The sequence below is a fragment of the Rhamphochromis longiceps genome, linkage group LG3, assembly GCF_057381845.1.
Source record: "Rhamphochromis longiceps isolate RC_006_pf linkage group LG3, R_longiceps_female_GT1.1, whole genome shotgun sequence".
Lineage (NCBI taxonomy): Eukaryota > Metazoa > Chordata > Actinopteri > Cichliformes > Cichlidae > Rhamphochromis > Rhamphochromis longiceps.
In genome coordinates this window covers 48,022,539-48,045,909 of record NC_140559.1, presented here as the reverse complement: position 1 = coordinate 48,045,909, position 23,371 = coordinate 48,022,539, and the positions used below count along the sequence as shown (strand labels likewise).

The 23,371-nt window shown below is 37.4% G+C and overlaps 1 protein-coding gene across 1 annotated transcript; it reads left to right on the top strand.

The window, feature by feature from the left end:
- The first annotated feature begins 15,212 nt into the window (after positions 1-15,212).
- On the top strand, positions 15,213-18,685 carry LOC146675106 (uncharacterized). Its single transcript, XM_085401134.1, has 8 exons — positions 15,213-15,232; positions 15,457-15,824; positions 15,874-16,733; positions 17,191-17,365; positions 17,415-17,524; positions 18,092-18,153; positions 18,239-18,382; positions 18,480-18,685. The coding sequence occupies exons 1-8, from the start codon at positions 15,213-15,215 to the stop codon at positions 18,568-18,570; spliced, it is 1,830 nt and encodes a 609-aa protein (XP_085257260.1). The 3' UTR covers positions 18,571-18,685.
- The last annotated feature ends 4,686 nt before the right edge of the window (positions 18,686-23,371 follow it).

Genomic DNA, 23,371 nt, shown 5'->3' with positions numbered 1-23,371 from the left:
ATATTTATTTATTTATTTATTTTTTTGTTTCACACATGGTACAGCAGTAATGCATTCCCATACACAACCTTCCTTTCAATTAAAGTAACACTGTTTCCATGCATGAAAAGGAGCAGGAAGAAGAATAAATTCTTATTGATACCTGCCCCCTATCTGTGGTAATACAAGTAGGCAACCAAAATTACACTATGACAATTTTATGCACATAACAAAACAAAACAAAGCAAACAGAACAATATACTCAACAATGAACAATACCACTAAGTATCAAACTAAAAGGACCATTTTTCTACAATTAAATTCTATTCTTTTCAACTTCTTCATCTTGGTTTATCATTTTATTCTTATAGCAGATTTTAAATTGAGAAACATTTATACAACACTTAAGATGATCACTGAGAGAATTCCAGTTTCTAATGCCTATGACTGTTGGACACATTTGCCTTTGTGTGGTTCGAGCAAACCGGTGCTTAAAATAAAACTTCCTTCTGCCATCCCCATTCTCTGAACACAATACAAATAAACTTTGTAACTTAAGAGGTAGTGTTTTAATTTTTGCCCTAAACATAATAGTTAAAGTCTGTAATTTCACTATGTCTTCTAGTTTTAACAATTTAGATTTTATAAACAAACTATTAGTATGTTCTCTATATTTAACATTATGCATAATTCGAAGCGCTCTCTTCTGTAATAAATATAATGGTTTCATATTAGTCACGTATGTATTCCCCCATACTTCAACACAATAGCTCAGATAGGGTAGAAACAATGAAAAATATAATATTCTCATTGTCTTGTAATCTAATATATGTCTAACATTACCCAGGATATAAATACTTTTAGCCAACTTTTTTTTAACATGTTCAATATGTGATTTCCATGTTAACTTGTCGTCCACTATTACACCCAGAAAACGGAATTCTGTCACTCTTTCAATTAATACTCCCTGTACAGATAATGCTATCTCTTCCTCCTTTACACGGTTTCCGAATATCATAAACTTTGTTTTTTCCAGATTCAGTGATAACTCATTTACATCAAACCATTTTTTAATTTTTTTCATTTCAATAACCATAATTTTAGCCAATTCTTTCAAGTTCTCTCCGGAACAATAAAAATTTGTATCGTCTGCAAACAAAAAAAAATTCAACATTTTTGACACATCACAAATGTCATTTATATATAAATTAAAAAGTTTTGGTCCTAAAACAGAACCTTGAGGGACCCCACATTCTATTTTCATTCTATCAGATGAATTGCCTAAACACTGCACATACTGAAACCTATTATCTAAATAGCTGCTTAACCAGTTCAATACTATTCCTCTCAAACCATAAGTTCTTAACTTAGAAATCAAGATGGAGTGTTGCAGAGTGTCAAAAGCTTTTCTTAAATCAATGAATACCCCTATAGTATATTTATTATGATGTGTTGCTGATGAAATGTCTTCAATAGTACTCATTAATGCTATTGTTGTTGATCTGTTCCGTCGAAATCCGTACTGACTTTCGCTTAACAGTTGATGTTTTTCAATGAAACTATCAAATCTTTGTGCAAAGAGTTTTTCAAGCACTTTAGAAAACTGTGATAGCAATGATATTGGTCTATAATTATTAAAACTATGTCTGTCTCCCGATTTATAAAGAGGGATAACTTTTGCCACTTTCATTCGGTCAGGAAATACACCCGAATAAAATGAGAGATTAAAAATATAACAGAGAGGTCTGGTTATACAATCCAAGGTCTTTTTTACAATGACCATGTCTAACCCATCACAGTCAGTGGATGTCTTGTTTTTAGATTCTGCTACAATAGCTATGATTTCTTTTTCAGTGATTTCCCCTAAAAACATAGACCGTACCACTCTGCTGTCTCCTTTCCATTCCGAATCATCCTGTTTTCTAACTAAGTTTGCCAGGTTAGGCCCAATATTTACAAAAAAAGAATTAAATTCATTTACCACTTCATTCATATCACGTACGACCTTATTTTTCTTATTAAAGTAAGTAGGTACATTTAAAGATGTATTTTTTATTACCCAATACGTTTTTTAAGATATTCCACGTACCCTTAACATTATTTTTGTTTTTGTAAAATAATTTATTATAATACTCTTTCTTAGCCTTTCTGATAATTAATACTAACTTATTTTTATAATCTTTATATTTCATTTCAGCAGGCTTTGTTCTAAGTTTTATATAATCTCTATACAATTTATTTTTCTTTTTACATGCATTTTCTAGTCCTTTTGTCATCCATGGTTTACCAGTAGTTTTCTTTTTCTTTTGCTTATATAATACCAGTGGACAGTGATTTTCATACAAAACCAAATAAGTATTTAAGAATGCCTCGTATGCAGCATTAACGTCATTTACATAAACCTCATTCCAATCTTCTTTCATAAGATCTTGCCTGAACTCATTTATTGCATCATCATTTCTAATTCTTATATATCTGTCCACACACACTTCCTCCTTTTGTGTCATTTTATAATCTAAAGTAACAAAAACAGGTAAATGATCACTTATGTCATTTATGACAAGTCCACTTATAATGTTGCTTTCCAAGCAATTAATGAAAATGTGATCGATTAAAGTAGCTGACTTTTCAGTTATTCTACTAGGTTTAGTAATCAGAGGGTAAAACCCTCTTCCAAATAATAACTCAAAAAAATCTGATGATGCCTTATGATTGGACATTTTAAAAAAATCAATATTATAATCACCGCAAATACATAATGTCTTATTTCCCTTTACCTTGTTCAATAAATCTTCTACTACATCTGTGAATGTTTGTATCAGTGTCCCAGGCCTTCTATACATACAAGTAACAATTATATTACTCTTTCTTTCCCTTTCTATTTCTACTGTCACACACTCCATTAAATCATCAATAGCCACAGACATATATTCAACCTGTTTACATTTCAAATCACTATCAACAAAAAGTGCCACACCTCCTGCCTTCTTATTAGATCTATTTATATGATGTAATTCATACCCATCAATGTGAAAGTCCCAACCCCTTTCCTCATCTATCCATGTTTCTGATAGTGCTATCACTTTAAACTTGCCTTTCAGACTATTCAAAAAATCATAGATCAGAACAAAACTTTTATAGAGACTTCTACAGTTGAAATGAATTAATGAAAATGTATTGCCTAGGTCAACATTATCCCTAAATTGATTCTCAGTATAATACTCGCATGTAACATTAATTGCATTAAGCACATTCCTTTCTGGATCGATATTATTTTCAAAATCATGTAATTTGTAATCCGAATCTTCAGTCATTGTGATTGAGTATTCTTTGAATGTCTGTTATCCTTATGACATACCCAAGTATTTCACAACATATTTTGAAAAACCACTCATAGCTATACAGTTCTTTCCGATCCATACATAACTGCGGCTCAGATCTATATCTCGTCTTCGCGCATAATTGTAACACCGTCGGTCCCAGTTCCATATCCACCTGCAGCTTCACAGTAATACTCTTCCAGTCTACTGTCTCATACCTTGCCATTTCCCCCCTCCTACAGTCAGAAATAGTGTCTTTCATTGAATAAGTTCGGCTAGTTGTTAGCAAACACATCATAACAGACCTTCTGCCGTCTGACCGCAACAGTGTAATCATCCCCCGTAGTTGTCCAAATCATGAAGATCCAGGGTCCCTTTATAGTGGAGCAAATCTGTTCTGCAGTTTCACATTCAGTGGTTTTGAGGTTTGTTGTTAACCTTCCTATTCACGGTTGTCCAGTCCTGTTTCCTCTCGTATACAGGGGTAGAAGAGCTTCTCTGTCTCGTAGGAAGTGAAGGCCAGTCGGTTTCAGAGATTTCAGCTCGCTGTGCTCTGCCCGTGATACGTCCTCCCCCTTCCAGGAGACATGATTTATGTCTTGGTTTTGCACCAAGACAGTCCAAGGGGGGATTATCACTTGAGGATTTATAATAATGCACAGAGTCTACTTTCTTGGTCATGTTATCTGTGCTCCTTAGCTGTGTACTAGCTTGCTCATCGCCATTGTTTTGAATCAAAGGCAAGGTTGTTTCATTTCCACACAGTCCATTTACCTCCACGTTTACTTCTAAGCGATGAATTTTTGTCTCCAGTACTACAATCTTCTGCAGGAGGCTGTGGTAGTCATCTGTGGAGAGGGAAGGCATCTTGTTGCTAGTTAGCCTAGTGGTTAGCACCTTTCCAGGCTATTGAGGCTGTTTGGTGCCCAGACGATGTAATCAGGCTTCAGCTGTGTGTAGGCCACAGACACAGGGAGCGCTGACGATAAGGTAACTATAAAAATGTTGCTGTTTCTGTTAAGAACACTTTAGTCCTAGTCCTAGATAGTCAGTCCTTTAGGCTGGGAGGAGGTGCTGGCCGTCAGACTGGGGTCTGGGATGCGGGGCCTCCCTGCTACTGCAGATAAGGAGGTGGTCCGCTTGCCTCCACCCCAGAGAGAAGGGTTACATCTCCTGGGTATAGCTGCGGCTTGCCCCTCTGAGGGCGGGGATACCTGGACCTGGGATATAGAGTATGTTTGGGGAGTGCGACTGTCTGTGCAGTGTCTATTTGTGTCTGTCTACACGTTGGGTGAGTGCCGAGTATTTGGTTGTGCATATGGGGTGGGAATGCACGTCTGTGTCCGCGTGTGCCTGTTCGTCTGTGTCTATATGTCAGGTTGGGTCTTAGACTCAACCTCTCTGGGTACATCTCAGGCCCTCTAAAGTACGGAGGCCTATCTCCCCTCACCACACTCCCTGCCGGTGGCTGATGCCCTCAGACGTTGGTGTGTTGGTGGTCCTTGTCATCTGGGGCTGGGCGCTCATGTATGTACCAGCTCACTCCTGGCGCCTGTGGCCCGGCTGGGCTCCTTCCGGGGGGTGGGATGCCCTCAGGCCTCTGGCCTCTGGGCCTGAAGCTCGGTCCTCTCTGGCACAGCTGGCTTCCGGCAGAGCTCGCGGGCACGCCACTGCAACCCCCTCTGGCCTCTGCTCCGTAGCTGCCGGGTGACCTCTCCTTTGGGGCTCTACTCAGCTCTTCCCAGGAGGGTGGCACGGTTCCCCCCCCTTTGGTGGTCCTCCTCGGGTCCTTGTACTCTGGGGCCTCTGGATATCTGGGGCCTGGATCTCCTCCATACCTGCTTCATACCCTGGTGGACGGGGCTATGGCTCCCAATACTCCCTAGCAGATCGTTACATGGAGAAACCTTTGGAATACAAGCATGCTGATCCACACAGGTATGCACACAGGTGTACACACGGGTGTTCACAGACGCAGACTACACCTTTCTTGGCTGCTGCCTCAAAGCACATTGTGCGCTGTCTATCTTGCGTGCTGCACAATATCGTTTATTATTTAGTATCTACTGATATCTACTGCTAGCTAGTTTATTGTGATGGTGCTGTTTTTTTATTATGTTGCTCTTTTTTTGTTTGCTTTCTCTTCTGTTTTTTTTTCTTTTTTTATTATGTTGCTCTTTGTTGTTTGCTTTCTCTTCTGTTTTTTTTCTCCATACAGGTGATCCAGGTGTTTTGTTTGTTTTTCTTTTTCTTTTTCTTTCTTCCCCCCATTTCTCACCGTCTCTTCTCCCCTTTGGTTTTCTTTCTTTCTCTCCCTCTCTTTCTTTCATTCTTTCTCCCTGTCCTATCCCCCAGTCATGTCTGTCCCATTTGTAGCAACAGAATATAAAATAAATTCATAATTATAATAAAGGTCAATCAAATGGACAAAAAAAAAAAAAAAGAACACTTTAGTCCTAATGATCTATAAGTGTCCAGAAGCTATCGCAGGTAAGCTCATATGGGGAAAAAATCAGCATGAAAATCAATAAAAATCAACAAAAGAAGCAAAGCATTTAAAGAGCAAAGAGAGGAAGCGTCCACACTCACAAAACGGGGACGAGCAAAAAATAGAACGAGAAGGTACGACCTCTCTCGGACATTTGTTGTATGCCAGAACACTCTGGAAAGCACACAGAGTGCAGACTACTAAGGATGAGACATTCTATCAATATACAATCGATTATATATTTCTAAGCATTATTGATTATATGTTTCTAAGTACAAATGACAACCATAAAATATCACTATAACATGTGTAGTGATTTATTGAAAGATGTACAAACCTAAAAAGAAATACAGTATATGAGGCAAAAAGATGTACATTGAGCTTGAAAATCAATGTCTGGTATGACAACAACAGAACCTAAATTTCTCTTAGCCGAGTTTTCCGGAAATTTCATTAAGTAGTCTTTAAGTCGTCTTTAGGAATTTTTCTTGAGGTATTTTTCTTGAGATTTTTCTTGAGATATATACAATGGCAAATATAAATTGCGATAAATGTCGAGCCTTTCATTAACAGATTATGAATGAAAATTAAAATATAAGCATCTTGATGACAGACTTAGCAACACAAGTTAACATTGATATAGGTTTATAGAAAAAAGGAATAACAATTTGTTAGTGGCAATTAGTTCAGCCACTGATTTTGTCTAATCCTGATTATTGCCCAGTATGGCCTGGTGGTACAATGGAACAGATTAAGAAATTGCAAATGGTACAAAACAGAGCAGCATGAATGAACTAATATTGTCAGAATGCATACATGTCTTAATTGGTTGATTGTAAAATACAGATTGATTTATTCTTTGTATTTATTAGAAATATTATTATTACAAAGAGTCCAGTCATTTTGTATAAAAAAATAGATTTCAGTATAGATAGATATGAATACTCTACAAGAAGATTTTTATTATCCAAAGCAAGAACCAGTTAAATCAATGAACAGTTTTGTACAGGTCTGTGGAAGAATGGAGCTTACCAAAACAGATAATACAAGATTCCAGTTAAACTGGCTTACAAAAACCCCTTAAAAATATATTTATTTTGTTTCACTTTTGACAACTGTTAAAAATGACAACATGAATTTGAAATATTGTTTGTGTGGCTGTAGTAATGATTTGGTTTTATTTCATAAAACAACAAACCTAATAAACAAAATTTCCATGGTTCTGGTTCATTATGACTCAGCATTTTCAGTTTCTTGATATTTTGATATTATTCTATATGATTTATGCTCTGATTCTCTAGTTGTGCTGTTTTGATTACTACTATTTTATGTTTCAGTTCAATTCTGGTTAAGAGTTTAGTTAGGTAGAGTTAGGTTTTGTTCTTGTGCCCTTGTGTTTAGTGCAGGTTTAGTTCAGTGTCAAGTCTGTGCTTGTCATGTTTCCTGTTTTACTTTGAAAGCCTGTCTCGTTTCAGTGTGTCTAGTTTTGTTTCCCTTGTCTCGTTAGCTCTAATTTCTCCCAGCTGTGTTTCCCTCCTGTCTCCAATTCCCTGCTTACTCCACTGTGTATTTAAGCCCTGCGTTTGCCTTTGCCCTTTATCGTATTGTGCTCTCATTTTGCTGTGTGGTCTTGTTATGGTCCTGGTTGTTTTTTCTAGTTTTTGTTTCTCCAGTCCAGTCAAGTCTAGTTTCGTGTTTGAGGTTTTGTTTTTCTTTTGTGAAATACATTCTTATGTAGGGTGATTTCCAGCAATAAATCTGTGTTTTGAGTTTAAGTCCTGTCTCCAAGAGTCCTGCATTTTGGGTCCACCTCCCTTCTGCCTGCCACACAGCACTCTACATGAAAAATAAACAAAATGTTAAACAATTATGTTAAATAAGGTGCCTAGGATGAATTCTATGACTTCCTGAGCTGAACTGACAGCAGAGTAACAAACACACCGAGAAAGATCAGAATGTAACAGGAGGGTTCAAACTAATAGGGGATGGAAAACAGGGGTACTAACCAGAACCAAGTGAAGCTAGAACTGGGAAAAGCAAGATCCATCCATCCATCCATCCATCCATTCGCTTCCGCTTATCCTTTTCAGGGTCGCAGGGGGCGCTGGAACCTATCCCAGCTGTCATAGGGCGAAAGGCGGGGTACACCCTGGACAGGTCGCCAGTCTGTCGCAGGGCTAACACATAGGGACAGACAACCATTCACACTCACATTCACACCTAGTGGCAATTTGGATTATCCAATTAACCTATCCCCACAAGCTGCATGTCTTTGGACGGTGGGAGGAAGCCGGAGTACCCGGAGGGAACCCACGCAAACACTATAGACTGTCATTTTAGTCTATAGTAAGGTGAATGCCAGGCAATGTGTTGCATTGTAATATATCCTATATATATATATATATATATATATATATATATATATATATATATATAAAAATCCTGTTTTGTGTATATAAATGTGATACTATTGTCATCAAATGAAAATGGTATGATGCTTTTATAGGGTGTTCTAGGTGCATAAAATACCTTTAGCTCTACATAATGAAGATGCCATCATGTCTGATATGAATAGGAACCTTCCAGGGATAAGATGTAGCTGTTTGAGAGACTTAGATGTTCAGCTCCCAAGGAGGTGAACATGAAGAGAAACAGACAAACATAAAGACAGGGATTTTGTGCATTTCTGGTTTCATTTTTGGCCAGTAGATCTCACATTGATAGTCAGTGGATTGTTTAAAAAGATAACATTGCAATGTGTACTGAATGCATTTTGAAAATACTTGTCTACTGTTCCAAGGTGAAAGCCAAAGATGAAGTTACAAGATAGATATCATCTGCTTGTCTGCTTGTCTTTAATTTAATGAAGCATTCTGTTAAAGATTTGTGGAAATATATACGGTTAACCTCAGAAGTCTTGTTATATATTTTATGCCTTTTCGGATTATTGAGCCAAAATATTTTAATTCAAAGGATCAGAGGTCAGTCTGTGAAAGACATAATGTTATGACATCTGATTAGTTCACGTCAGTGGAAAGGTGACTAACAACGCTGCTGACTGGCTCATGAACCTGACTTAATGCTGTTCGGGAATGTTAAAATTTTTTTTTTTTAATCTTTTCATCTTCAACTGCTGGTTCAAAACGTTTCAATAGAATTGTGCGTACACATCACATACTTGTGAAGCAAATATATAACACCTGAACAAACGGTTGGCAACAGAAGAGATCAGAAAGGCACAGGAGAGGCATAATAAGGATTCTAAGAATTACAGCCCTGGGGTAAGGACATTTTTATGTCTATGATCTATATGTAATGAGTTTGTGCTAGGCATTTTGATTTGAAATTGATTGTGCATTAGTTATTGTCATTTATTTTCATTTATTACATTTAACCTAAAATAATAATGGAAAAAAAGTTCTATTGTGATTTGGGTTGTTTTTTTTTTTTTTTTACATACAAGCTCACTGCAGGTAGTGTTTTTAAACTTAAACCAAGCCTTAAAAATTTACTTCACTGGCTCCTAATAATGATCTAAATAGTACCTTGTAAAAGTTTTAAAAAATTGCATGATTATTATTTCCAGTTTGTATGACATAGTATATACTACAAAATATATAATATTATTAGAAAAAACAATTTAAATTAACAACAAGTTAAATTAATAAACTGAAGTTGCTTTGTTTTCTGTTATATCACAACTTTTAGAATATAGATTTGTTTTCTGGTCACAAATTTCTGAATTAGAAACTTTCCAACCTTCTTTTTGTGTCCCAGAACACATATTTTCATCAGCCCAGTCTCACTTTAATATCCATGTACACATCCTGATGCATTCTCAATCATCCAGGACAGTAAATCTCCAAAAGTCAGTCATTATGCAAATGTACTGTTTATAAGATTGGGGAAACCTGCAGTCAGCTGAAACTGAAGAAGTCACTTGGATGAGTGACGAAACGTTTCTCCCACAAAACGCTATGTCCAGATGAACAGAATCAACTTTTGGAGATCCATGTACACAATTTTCCACTTTTGGGGGTTGCAGGGGTTAGTGGAGGCAGTGCGTAACAGACAACTACTTCTTATGTAGGCAGATTTATCTAGGAGTATAAATGACTTTGTTACTGTCAAATAATAAATAAATAAATAAAATTTGTTCCATTTTCTTTAATATTCTAAAAATGCCAAAGACAATTTGACTTATGCCTATCCACCTGAGTCCATTTCAGGTGAATGGTGTTTGAGATCATGTCAAAACCTATGAAATTATGAATGCAGAAAAGTACTATCAGATTTTGATCAATCACGCAATACCATCTGGAAAGTGTCTGATTGGCAACAGTTTAATTTTTCACCGTGACACTGATCCCAAACATGCATTGGCAAAGTGCCTGGAAAGAGAAAAATAAACAGCAAGTCCATGAATACACACTTATCAATAATAACAAATATGCACATTGTCAAATATTTCAGGCCACAATGAGTGCTGGTCGAGGCTTGACTGTTTTGTTAACCATTTTGGGTAAGTAACTGAATACATTACAAAAAATCATAATACAGGTCTCAGAAAGAGGAAAAACGAAATGTTATTGTCCATATGCTCAGTTGCTGTTGCAAAAGCAGAAACTACGGCAACGACAACAGAAACTGCGGCTCCAACAACTGGTTCAACTGCAATAACAACAACAGAAACTGCGGCAACAACAACAGAATCTGCAGCAACAACAACAACTGGTTCAACAACACCTGCTTCAACTGCGGCAACAACAACAACTGGTTCAACTGCGGCAGCAACAACAGAAACTGCGGCAACAACAACAGAATCTGCAGCAACAACAACTGGTTCAACAACACCTGCTTCAACTGCGGCAACGACAACTGGTTCAACTGCCCCAACAGTAACAGAAACTGCGTCTACAACAACTGGTTCAACTGCATCAATAACAACAGAAACTGCGGCAACAACAACTGGTTCAACTGCAGCAACAACAACAGAAGCTGCAGCAACAACAACTGGTTCAACAACACCTGCTTCAACAGCAGCAACAACAACTGGTTCAACTGCGGCAGTAACAACACCTGGTTCAACTGCGGCAACAACAACACCTGGTTCAACAACAACACCTGGATCAATAACAGCAACAACAACTGGTTCAACAGCAGCAACAATAACACCTAATGCAACAACAACACCTGGATCAACAACAACTGGTTCAACTGCGGAAACGACAACAGAATCTGTGGCAACAACAACAAGTGGTTCAACAATAGTAACAACAACTGGTTCAACTGCGTCAACAACACCAGAAACCGGATCATCAAGAACACCTGGATCAACAACAACTGGTTCAACTGCGGCAACGACAACAGAAACTGCGGCAACAACAACAACTGGTTCAACTGCATCAACAACAATACCAGAAACTGTATCAACAAAAACACCTGGTTCAGCGACAACTGGTTCAACAGCAGCAACAACAACACCTGGTTCAACAAAAACACCTGGATCAACAACAACTGGTTCAACTGCAGCAACACCAACAGAATCTGCGGCAACAACAACACCTGGTTCAACAGCAGCAGCAACAACACCTGGTTCAACAACAACACCTGGATCAACAACAACTGGTTCAACAGCGGCAACAACAACACCTGGTTCAACAACAACAACTGGATCAACAACAACTGGTTCAACTCCAAAAAACACAACACTTGTTTCAACAACAACTGGTTCAACACCAGCAACAACAACTGGTTCAACAACAGTAACAACAACTGGTTCAACTGCGGCAACAACAACACCTGCTTCAATAACAACACCTGGATCAACAACTACTGTTTCAACTGCGGCAACGACAACACAATCTGCGGCAACAACAACAAATGGTTCAACAACAGTAACAACAACTGGTTCAACTGCGGCAACAACAACGCCTGTTTCAACAACAACTGGTTCAACTGCTTCAACAACAACGCCTGTTTCAAAAACAACTGGTTCAACAGCAGCAACAACAACTGGTTCAACAACAGCAACAACAACTGGTTCAACTGCGGCAACAACGCCTGGTTCAACAACAACTGGTTCAACTCCAACAAACACAACACTTGTTTCAACAACAACTGGTTCAACACCAGCAACAACAACTGGTTCAACAACAGTAACAACAACTGGTTCAACAGCGGCAACAACAACACCTGTTTCAACGACAACTGGTTCAACACCAGCAACAACAACACCTGCTTCAATAACAACACCTGGATTAACAACTACTGTTTCAACTGCGGCAACGACAACACAATCTGCGGCAACAACAACAAATGGTTCAACACCAGCAACAACAACTGGTTCAACAGCAGCAGTAACAACAAATGGTTCAACTGTGGCAACAACAGAAAAAACGACGATGACGACGACGATGACGACAACAACAACAACAACAACAACAACAACAACAACAACAACAGCAGCAGCAGTGGCGGTAGTTCGTACACCAGTTGTTGTTCTTGCAGCAGTTTTGGTTAAACCCTTTGTGCCTCAACTCAAAGATAAAACTAGTCCAGAATTTATAGCACTTGCGACAGAAGTGGTAGTAGTGGTGAGTAAAATACTGAGATTCATTTTGAAGTGTTGTTAAGATTCCAGCTGATTTGAATTAATTAATTAATTTCTACTTCTTTGCTCCACACAGTATGAAGTCATCTATAGAGCTCGATATGGTTTGCTTTTCAGCCGTGTTATTGTCATAGCATTCAGGTAAGATTTTTACTTTTGTTCATTTATGACAACACTAATCTTATTAACAGTAATTGCAAATAATTAATGTTAATTTAACATATTTCATTAAGAATTGAGTGTTTTCTTCTTCTTTTTCTTTAGACAAGCTGGGACCAGAACACGAGCATCTGATACTGAAGCAGAAGTGCAGGTTGTGTTTAACAACACAATAACACCTGCACAAATCCCAGAAGCTGAAGCTGTTCAACAAACCTTAGTTGAAGCGGTGTCTAACCCCAACAACACTTTCAACATCAGTATCAATCCAGCATCTGTCGTAGCAACCCAAATAAACAGTGAGTAAACAGAAATCACACATGTGATTCCCAAATGATTTTTTTTTTAAACAAAGCAATATAGCTATTCATATTTAATATATCACATTCAATTTGATATAGTTTGATATATAGTCTGTGTAGTTATTTATTTCATCATTCTCAGAGAATGATGAAATAAACATAATTATTTAATGTGCTAAACAGCAGAAAGAGTACTTTAAATTAGATTTACCAATGTATAGAAACAAGAGAGCATCATGAAAAATGACTTTGTTTTTAACTGCTTTTTTCTTCCTCTTTGTTTTCTACACCTGTAACAACTGCAACTGCTGAGCCAGTTTTTACAAAGCTGTTGCGGTTCGCATCGGTTGGAGAGACATTTACAGCTGACTTGCTGATCTCATCATCTCCAGCATTTAAAAATAGATCATTACTGATAGTGACAACAGTAAGTTTTCTCTCTTGAAGTCAAAAAGTGGTTAAATGCATGCATTCACTTTAGCATATGGACTCACATATCTTTGATTGTTTGTGTTTCTGCAGCTTGAACCGATCTACAATAAAACATTTTCTTCATACAACTCAATGGAAGTGACTGGATTCCGGTAATTTATTTTTTGTTTGATTACTACATATAATACATAATACACAAAGAATTAATGCAAGTAAAACAATATTTGGCTTGATTTTGCAGAAATGGATCCATCATCACTGACATCTACATTCAGTTTGCATCTACATCAGCGCCAAATAACACTGACATTGAAAATGTTCTGATCAATGCAGCTCCAAACATAACAGCCTTCAACATTACCAATGTTGTTGTCAGTGACCCAGGTAAGCGCTATTTAATATTATCACATTTTAATTCATATTATCTCAGAACTGTTTGTTAAAGCAACACTTTGTTTCCTTTTCTTGGCATTTACAGTGGCTTCAACTACAACAACAATGACTGCACCTACAAACGCAACCACAGCAAACCTTACAAACACCACACCAGGAACAAATACAACTACAGTGTCTACAACAGCTTCAAGTACACCTGTGAACGCTACAACACCAATCATCACTACCCCAACAAACGCAACCACAGTTTCTCCTACAACCACTACAACTGTAACAACTACAATTGTTGAGGCTGTAACAACAAAGCAGTTGCAGTTCAGAGATGTTGGAGCAACATTTACACCTGACTTAGAGAACTCATCATCTTCAGCATTTACAGAAAGAGCCAGACAGACAGTGTTAACAGTAAGTTTTGCTGTTGAAGTCAAGCAATATTTAAATGTTTGCACTCACTTATGCATAGACACTCAAAGATCAGTGATTGTGTGTGTTTCTGCAGCTCGAACCTTTCTACAAGACAACATTTCCTTCATTCCGCTCAATGAGAGTGATCAGATTCAGGCAATTTATTTTTTACATACTGATGCAATATACCAAATATTTTATGATAGTTATAAATATTTGCGATAACTGAATGCAAGTAAACAATGTTTTCTATTTTGCAGAAATGGATCCATCATCAGTGACGTTGATATTGACTTTGCATCTATATCAGTGCCTAATAACACTGAGATTGAAAATGTTTTGATCAATGCAGCTCCAAACATAACGACCTTCAACATTAGTACAGAGTCTGTTATTGTCAGTGACCCAGGTAAGCACTATTTAATATTATCATATTTTTTAATTCATAATATCTCAGAACTGTTTTGTTCAAGCAACACCTCTTTTCATTTTTTTTGGCATTTACAGTGGTTTTACCTACAACTGTGAGCACTACAACACCAATGATGACTACCCCTACAAACGCAACCATAGCAACTCTTACAAACACCACACCAGGAACAAATACAACTACAGTGTCTACAACAGCTTCAACTACACCTGTGAATGCTACAACACCAATGATGACTACCCCTACAAACGCATCCACAGTTACTCCTACAACCACTACAACTGTAAGAACTACAACTATTGAGGCTGTTACAACAAAGCAGTTGCAGTTCAGAGATGTTGGAGCAACATTTACACCTGACTTAGAGAACTCATCATCTTCAGCATTTACAGAAAGAGCCAGACAGACAGTGTTAACAGTAAGTTTTGCTGTTGAAGTCAAGCAATATTTAAATGTTTACACTCACTTATGCATACACACTCAAAGATCAGTGATTGTGTGTGTTTCTGCAGCTCGAACCTTTCTACAAGACAACATTTCCTTCATTCCGCTCAATGAGAGTGATCAGATTAAGGCAATTTATTTTTTACATACTGATGCAATATACCAAATGTTTTATGATAGTTATAAATATTTGCGATAACTAAATACAAGCAAAACAAATAGAAATGTTTTCTATTTTGCAGAAATGGATCCATCATCAGTGACGTTGATATTGACTTTGCATCTATATCAGTGCCTAATAACACTGAGATTGCAAATGTTTTGATCAATGCAGCTCCAAACATAACGACCTTCAACATTAGCACAGAGTCTGTTATTGTCAGTGACCCAGGTAAGCACTATTTAATATTATCATATTTTTTTAATTCATAATATCTCAGAACTGTTTTGTTCAAGCAACACCTCTTTTCATTTTTTGGCATTTACAGTGGTTTTACCTACAACTGTGAGCACTACAACACCAATGATGACTACCCCTACAAACGCAACCATAGCAAATCTAACAAACACCACACCAGGAACAAATACAAGTACAGTGTCTACAACAGCTTCAACTACACCTGTGAATGCTATAACACCAATGATGACTACCCCTACAAACGCAACCACAGCAAATCTTACAAACACCACACCAGGAACAAATACAACTACAGTGTCTACAACAGCTTCAACTACACCTGTGAATGCTACAACACCAATGATGACTACCCCTACAAACGCAACCATAGCAAATCTTACAAACACCACACCAGGAACAAATACAACTACAGTGTCTACAACAGCTTCAACTACACCTGTGAATGTTACAACACCAATGATGACTACCCCTACAAATGCAACCATAGCAAATCTTACAAACACCACACCAGGAACAAATACAACTACAGTGTCTACAACAGCTTCAACTACACCTGTGAATGCTATAACACCAATGATGACTACCCCTACAAACGCAACCACAGCAAATCTTACAAACACCACACCAGGAACAAATACAACTACAGTGTCTACAACAGCTTCAACAACACCTGTGAATGCTACAACACCAATGATGACTACCCCTACAAACGCAACCATAGCAAATCTTACAAACACCACACCAGGAACAAATACAACTACAGTGTCTACAACAGCTTCAACTACACCTGTGAATGCTATAACACCAATGATGACTACCCCTACAAACGCAACCACAGCAAATCTTACAAACACCACACCAGGAACAAATACAACTACAGTGTCTACAACAGCTTCAACTACACCTGTGAATGCTACAACACCAATGATGACTACCCCTACAAATGCAACCATAGCAAATCTTACAAACACCACACCAGGAACAAATACAACTACAGTGTCTACAACAGCTTCAACTACACCTGTGAATGCTACAACACCAATGATGACTACCCCTACAAACGCAACCATAGCAAATCTTACAAACACCACACCAGGAACAAATACAACTACAGTGTCTACAACAGCTTCAACTACACCTGTGAATGCTACAACACCAATCATCACTACCCCAACAAACGCATCCACAGTTACTCCTACAACCACTACAACTGTAAGAACTACAACTATTGAGGCTGTAACAACAAAGCAGTTGCAGTTCAGAGATGTTGGAGCAACATTTACACCTGACTTAGAGAACTCATCATCTTCAGCATTTACAGAAAGAGCCAGACAGACAGTGTTAACAGTAAGTTTTGCTGTTGAAGTCAAGCAATATTTAAATGTTTACACTCACTTATGCATACACACTCAAAGATCAGTGATTGTGTGTGTTTCTGCAGCTCGAACCTTTCTACAAGACAACATTTCCTTCATTCCGCTCAATGAGAGTGATCAGATTCAGGCAATTTATTTTTTACATACTGATGCAATATACCAAATGTTTTATGATAGTTATAAATATTTGCGATAACTGAATGCAAGTAAACAATGTTTTCTATTTTGCAGAAATGGATCCATCATCAGTGACGTTAATATTGACTTTGCATCTATATCAGTGCCTAATAACACTGAGATTGAAAATGTTTTGATCAGTGCAGTTTCAAACATAACGACCTTCAACATTAGCAAAGAGTCTGTTATTGTCAGTGACCCAGGTAAGCAATATTTGATATTCTCATATTTTAAAATTCATAATATCCCAGAACTGTTTGTTCAAGCAACACTTCCTTAACTACAGCGACTCCTACAACCACTTTGACTGCAACAACTACAACTACAGCGACTCCTACAACCACTTTGACTGCAACAACTACAACTACAGCGACTCCTACAACCACTACAACTGCAGCAACTACAACTGCAGCAACTGCAACTACAGCAACTCCCACAACCACTAAAGCTGTAACAACTACAACTGCTGAGCCAGTACAAAAAAAGGCAGTGCAATTCAGATCTGTTAATGGGATATTTATAACTGACTTGCTGACATCATCATCCACAGCTTTTAAAGAACGAGCTTCACTGATAGAGACAGCAGTAAGTTTTCTTCTAGTAGTTAAATAATACTTAAGTGTATGTATTGTGAATAATTGCAGAGTATATACTTATATTGTCATATAACAGTATTTTGATACCATTAAAAAAATGTATGGCCATCTTTTCTATCCATACATTTATGAATCCCCTCCTAAAGTCAACAATTTCTCCATTGTTTATAAGATTATACAAATTGAGATAAACAAAAATGATATACACTATATGCAATAAACTATATATCAAAAACATTTCCACCATGATCTAAACTGAACTAAAATTCCACAGTAAATACTGTGTTTCTATTTTTTCCAACTCATTGCCATGCTTTTGCAAGTGTTTAAAGAAAAAAGATAAAACATAAAGGTGACCTGTAACCTGTATTATGCTAGCCATTCAAGAAATGGGTAGCTGGGTGACCAGAACCCCCCAAACACTATTATGTATATATGTTGCACTATGATATTACATAGTCCTAATAATATGTCCCAATTGACATTGTAGTAAAGAAGCACAATCCCAAAAAGCAAAGCATACATACTTACAGTGTGTTTACTCATTTTTCTGCAGCTTAAACCTTTCTACCTGGCCAGATTTCCTTCATTCCGCTCCATCAATGTGACTGCATTCAGGTAAATTGTTTATGGTATATAATTTTACAAATATTTCAAGTAAATAAAGGAAACAAAACTAAGTTTTCGGTTTTTCCTTTCACAGTAAGGGATCCATTATCAATAACATGGACATTGGATTTGCAATGTCACTGGTCCCTAATGCAAAAGAGATTGCACAAGTTTTGATTGATGCAGCCAAGATAACACCCTTCAACATTGATATCAGTTCTATTCTTGTGGACGGCATATGTAAGATATATTTAATTCAATCATGTCAAACATATTACTATATTACAGAACAGTTTCTGAAAGAAATGCCTTTTTTTCTTTTTCTCAACATTTACAAAAGTGTCACATGGAGTGAGCCACAAGATCAGTCTCCTCACTGCTTCCTGTATGGTGCTGCTGTCATGGCTCCTGTCAGGCCAGCAATAACATCTGCGCTGATGCTCTTGTGAAATAACTTGAGGAAATGTCTCCTGTGACTGGGTATGAAAAAGGACTTTGTTCCAACTGAAAATCCACGAGGAGCTTCTGATGAAGAGCAATCATACCATGATTTAGAAGTAACTAAAATTGAAATTAACCTTTATGTTATCTATCAATATAAACTTTAACATAATTTCCAACAAAGGTGTCATTGGTTGTCAATTTATAATGTAAGTCCTGTGATAAAGTCATACTGTAAGTTATTAATATCAATGAGATCAAGTTTTAATCCATGAAGCATCTCCTCAGCTTCTGACTCTGAGAGTGAAAAAAAATGAAAGTGATAATCAGGAAATCATCACCTCACCTGGCATTCATGAAATATAAGATGTGTGAAAATGTCCTCTTTGGTCACCTTTACCAGTCAATATTTAAATATATTTCTTGTATATATTGTATTCTATTATTGTATGTATTCTGTTTGTATTGTATTGGATAATTATGGTAAAAATTCTAAGTGATCCTGATACACACATTTAAAATTATTTAAAGAACTGTCCCTATAAAAAAATATAATATTAATATCACCTTTTTCTTTCTGAAGCAGGTTCTTCACAAGTCTATCATGATAAACTAAAGAAGCTTCAATTAAAGACATTGAACAAACCCTGCCTATCTTGATTTTTAAATATACTACTCTAATCAACTACTCTAATTTTTCTTTTCAAAAAATTGATTAGGAAATACTATCATAGCACTCTTAAGACCCCTTCATAGATTTTTGATACAAGTAAAACTAAATCTAATTCTAATAATTCTCTTTTAATTTTAGGTTTACACATTGAATTAGAAGTATTTTTTTGGTGAAAGAATATGGACCTCAGTCTAAAAAACGACCTCTACATATTTTATTTTTCAACCAACATTTTTCAGCATTTTTAATGAGTTCAGTGAGGTAAGTGACATGATATTTTGAGAGCTGTATTAGACCTATACATGTTCAAAAGAGACATTGATCTTGGGCTGAATTTGGATCAAATTACACCAAACAAACACAGCTGAATTTTCATCTACTGGTGTGATGTGATGGTACTGCAGCTTCCTCGCACAAATGCTAGTTTAATTCTAATCTAATCTAAATTCAGGTTTATGTGCCTATCTGTCCACAGTGTACTCCATTTCGGTGGAGATAGGCTCCAGCCGAACTGATGACAATAGCATTAAGAAAACCTTCTAACCTGACCTTGCTGCTTCTTTTTTTTACAACACACAATATCTCCACACTCAAATACTGAAATTGCACATAATTTTGCATCCTTTTTAAATTTTTTATTTTCTACAAAGCAACAACAGCACGGGACAAGGACATGCAACAAGGATGGAAAAACAGAAAACACACACATATATACAAAAATATGTACCTGTGCAAGGCAGCACGGTGGCACGGTGGTTAGCACTGTTGCCGCACAGCAAGAAGGTCCTGAGTTCAATTCCACCATCAGGCCAGGGTCTTTCTGTGTGGAGTTTGCATGTTCTTCCCGTGTTTGCGTGGGTTCCCTCCGGGTACTCTGGCTTCCTCCCACCGTCCAAAGACATGCAGCTTGTGGGGATAGGTTGATTGGATAATCCAAATTGTCACTAGGTGTGAATGTTCGAATGAATGTGAGTGCAAATGGTTGTCTGTCCCTGTGTGTTGGCCCTGCGACAGACTGGCGACCTGTCCAGGGTGTACCCCGCCTCTCGCCCTATGACAGCTGGGATAGGCTCCAGCACCCCCCGCGACCCTGAAAAGGATAAGCGGAAGTGAATGGATGGATGGATGGATGTACCTGTGCATACAAGGATGCAAAATTATACACTGTCACAAACATATACAAACAGCCATCCATACATGAGAAACAGAAATGAAATGAATGTATGGATACAAATCTCTTGTGTATAGTTGCTTAACTATTGACTGTAAATGAAAGTAAGTAATTTAAGCCAATATTATTAAAAAGCAGAGAGGGAATTTGTTAGGAGAATATAAGGACTTCTTAAGGTGGGATAGTCCAAGTCAAGAATTATGTTAGTCTAAGTAAAGCAGTTGGTGACTTCAAAATTGGATAACCCATCATAATTTTTCCATAAACTGTGGTTTGCCAGCTCTGAGTTACCCCCAAACCTTATCTGAGGGAACCAGCTCACAGCATTACCACCATAAAAACACCCTTCAGACCATGGGAAGGTGGCCTGTTTATTTGTTGTATGTGATTGACATAATTAAATAATAACTAATTAGTAATAACTGTGTAATTACTGTAAAATCTAATATTGTGTTTAATTAAAAATATTAAGTAGGCTGAACTCAATTTTTAATCAATTTGTTATTAGAACTCAATTTAAGTAAGTTACCAGTACTTTTTATGCAAAAACGCTGATCAACTCAATTTATTTGAGTTGTCTTAACTTAGAAAAACTAAGTAAGCTGGAAGTTTTGCTTCTCAGTGCGGAAGGATGAAAGATGTTTTTTGAAAATGCCCCGTCACTACCGTCCTCCTCCCTATCATGGATCAGTCCGCATGTTCATGGTGCCAGCACTTTTTTCTGGAATATGTTGAGCAAACCTGGAAAAGCGTCAGCTCAAGATATTATTGTTGTCATTGCTGTGGATCTTTACCTGATACACTGACTTGGTAAGTAAATGTTTACTCTTATTCAAACAGATTTTTTGGCTTCTCTTAGTTTAGCACCAGGTTTATAATCTTGCTAGCTTGTTAGTGTTAGCCTAGCGTTGCTGCTGCCGCTGGGCTCATGTTACTTAAAAATTAACACCAACGCCTTAAAAACCTTATATAAAAATATGACTGTGAAATTTTCTGTTGATTGTTTGAAATAAAGAAGTGAGATAAGAGCCCTGACAAAATTTTTCGGGAGGCGCAGCCGTTAGGGGTGGGGTGTATTTTCAAACCATAGCCAGTGTTGGGGAGTAACGGAATGCACGATCTGATATCGTCGTGCTGGTGTTGTTCCCAGATCATCATACTAAATGTTGTTCCACACACACACATTCTCACATACACACACACATTCTCACATGCATACAGATGTTTACACATACACACACATAGTGCCTTGTCTTAGAACCATTTGGGGGGTTTTATGGTGGGCGTTGCTTTGCTGTGATGTGTATTGTGTGAACTGTTTTCCCAATAAAAGGCAGCAAGCGAGGCCGTCGTTGGGGTTATTGCGGTAGGATTCAGAGTGCTTTCTGAGACACCGGCTGGGGCCTCCCTTGCTAGCTAGTAAAAGATGTTCGTCTTGCTTTTGTCGTTAACGAGAATAAGTTTCTGAACCAGCGGGGCTTGTGGAAACACAGACCTAACAAAATGAGTATTCAAAAAGGGGATGTTACTCAGCAATGTATTAGCAAATTCAGCATCATCAAAATTCGGGGCATATACATTTACCAACAAAATCTTTTTCTGCATTAGAGTACCAGCAACAATGATGTATCTACCATTCCTATCAGTGATAACAAAGAGAATTGAACTTTCTTATTAATGAGAATGGCCACTCCTCTAACTTTTCAATTAAAATTTGAGTGAAAGAGCTGACCCACCCAAGGGCAATATAACCTATCCAATCCAATCCAACTTTATTTATATAGCACTTTTAAAAACAACAAAGTTGACCAAAGTGCTTTCCAATAATAAAACAGAGGTAGCAGTTAAAACCATACTTTAAGCATACAATGAAATCAATAAACAAAACAAATATATAATTGAAAAAGAAGATAAAAATAAATCAACATGAGTAGAATAAACAATAAGATATACAATGAATAAGATTAACAAAGTAAAAAGATTAAGAATGACCAACAGCTGACTAAAAATTGACTACAAACTGGCTCTGATAACACTCCTAGAAGGCCTTTGAAAAAAAGTGTGTTTTTAAAAGTGATTTAAACATTTCAAGTGTTGGGGCCTGCCTAATATGGAGGGGCAGTTTGTTCCATAGTTTGGGGGCCACAACAGCGAAAGCTCGGTCTCCTCGGTGTTTCGAACCTATAACGATCTTTAATGCGAAGATGAGTCTCCTGTAAAAATGCTATATCAGAATTTTGATGTTTCAAGTGAGTGAAAACCTTAGATCACTTAACAGGGTTGCCCATACCTCTAATATTCCAACTAATAAATCTAAGAGGCATGCTTAACTAGGGATGGGTATCGTTTAGGTTTTATCCGATACCAGTACCAAACCGGTACTTTTGAAACGGTGCCGGTGCTTAAAGAATGGAGAACACAAAATTGGTCCAAAAACCTCTCATGTTCAGCTGCTTTTTTTTTGTAAAAAGATAACAATGTTAACCTTTTCTGCAGCTATAGGGGATATGTGGCATCACTCTTGGCTGGAAGCAGTGCTTAAACAATGGAAAAAATAAACTTTGTCCAAAAACCTCTCATATTTAGCTGTTTTCCACTTTTTCTTTGGTCATTTTAGCCTTTTTGGCCAGGGTGAAGGGAGTATCTGCCATCAAACAAGAGGACAGCCGCATGTAGCTATGATGATGTTTGCTAGTTCACCTTACATGCAATAATTTAATAACGAGGTTAGCCTACTCAACGTAAATTACACACGAACAACATTAAGCTACTCACGCAGAGAATAACTGCTGCTGCTGCCATCATCATCCGTCATCATTTCTGCTACACTGCCAGGGCTAGGGGCCAGGACTCTACTCTTCGGGTTTTTGGGGGATGTTGCTAACTCCGGGTCAGATAACAGGCAACCCACCCGCAGTAGATGTGCATGGTGTGAGGTCTCG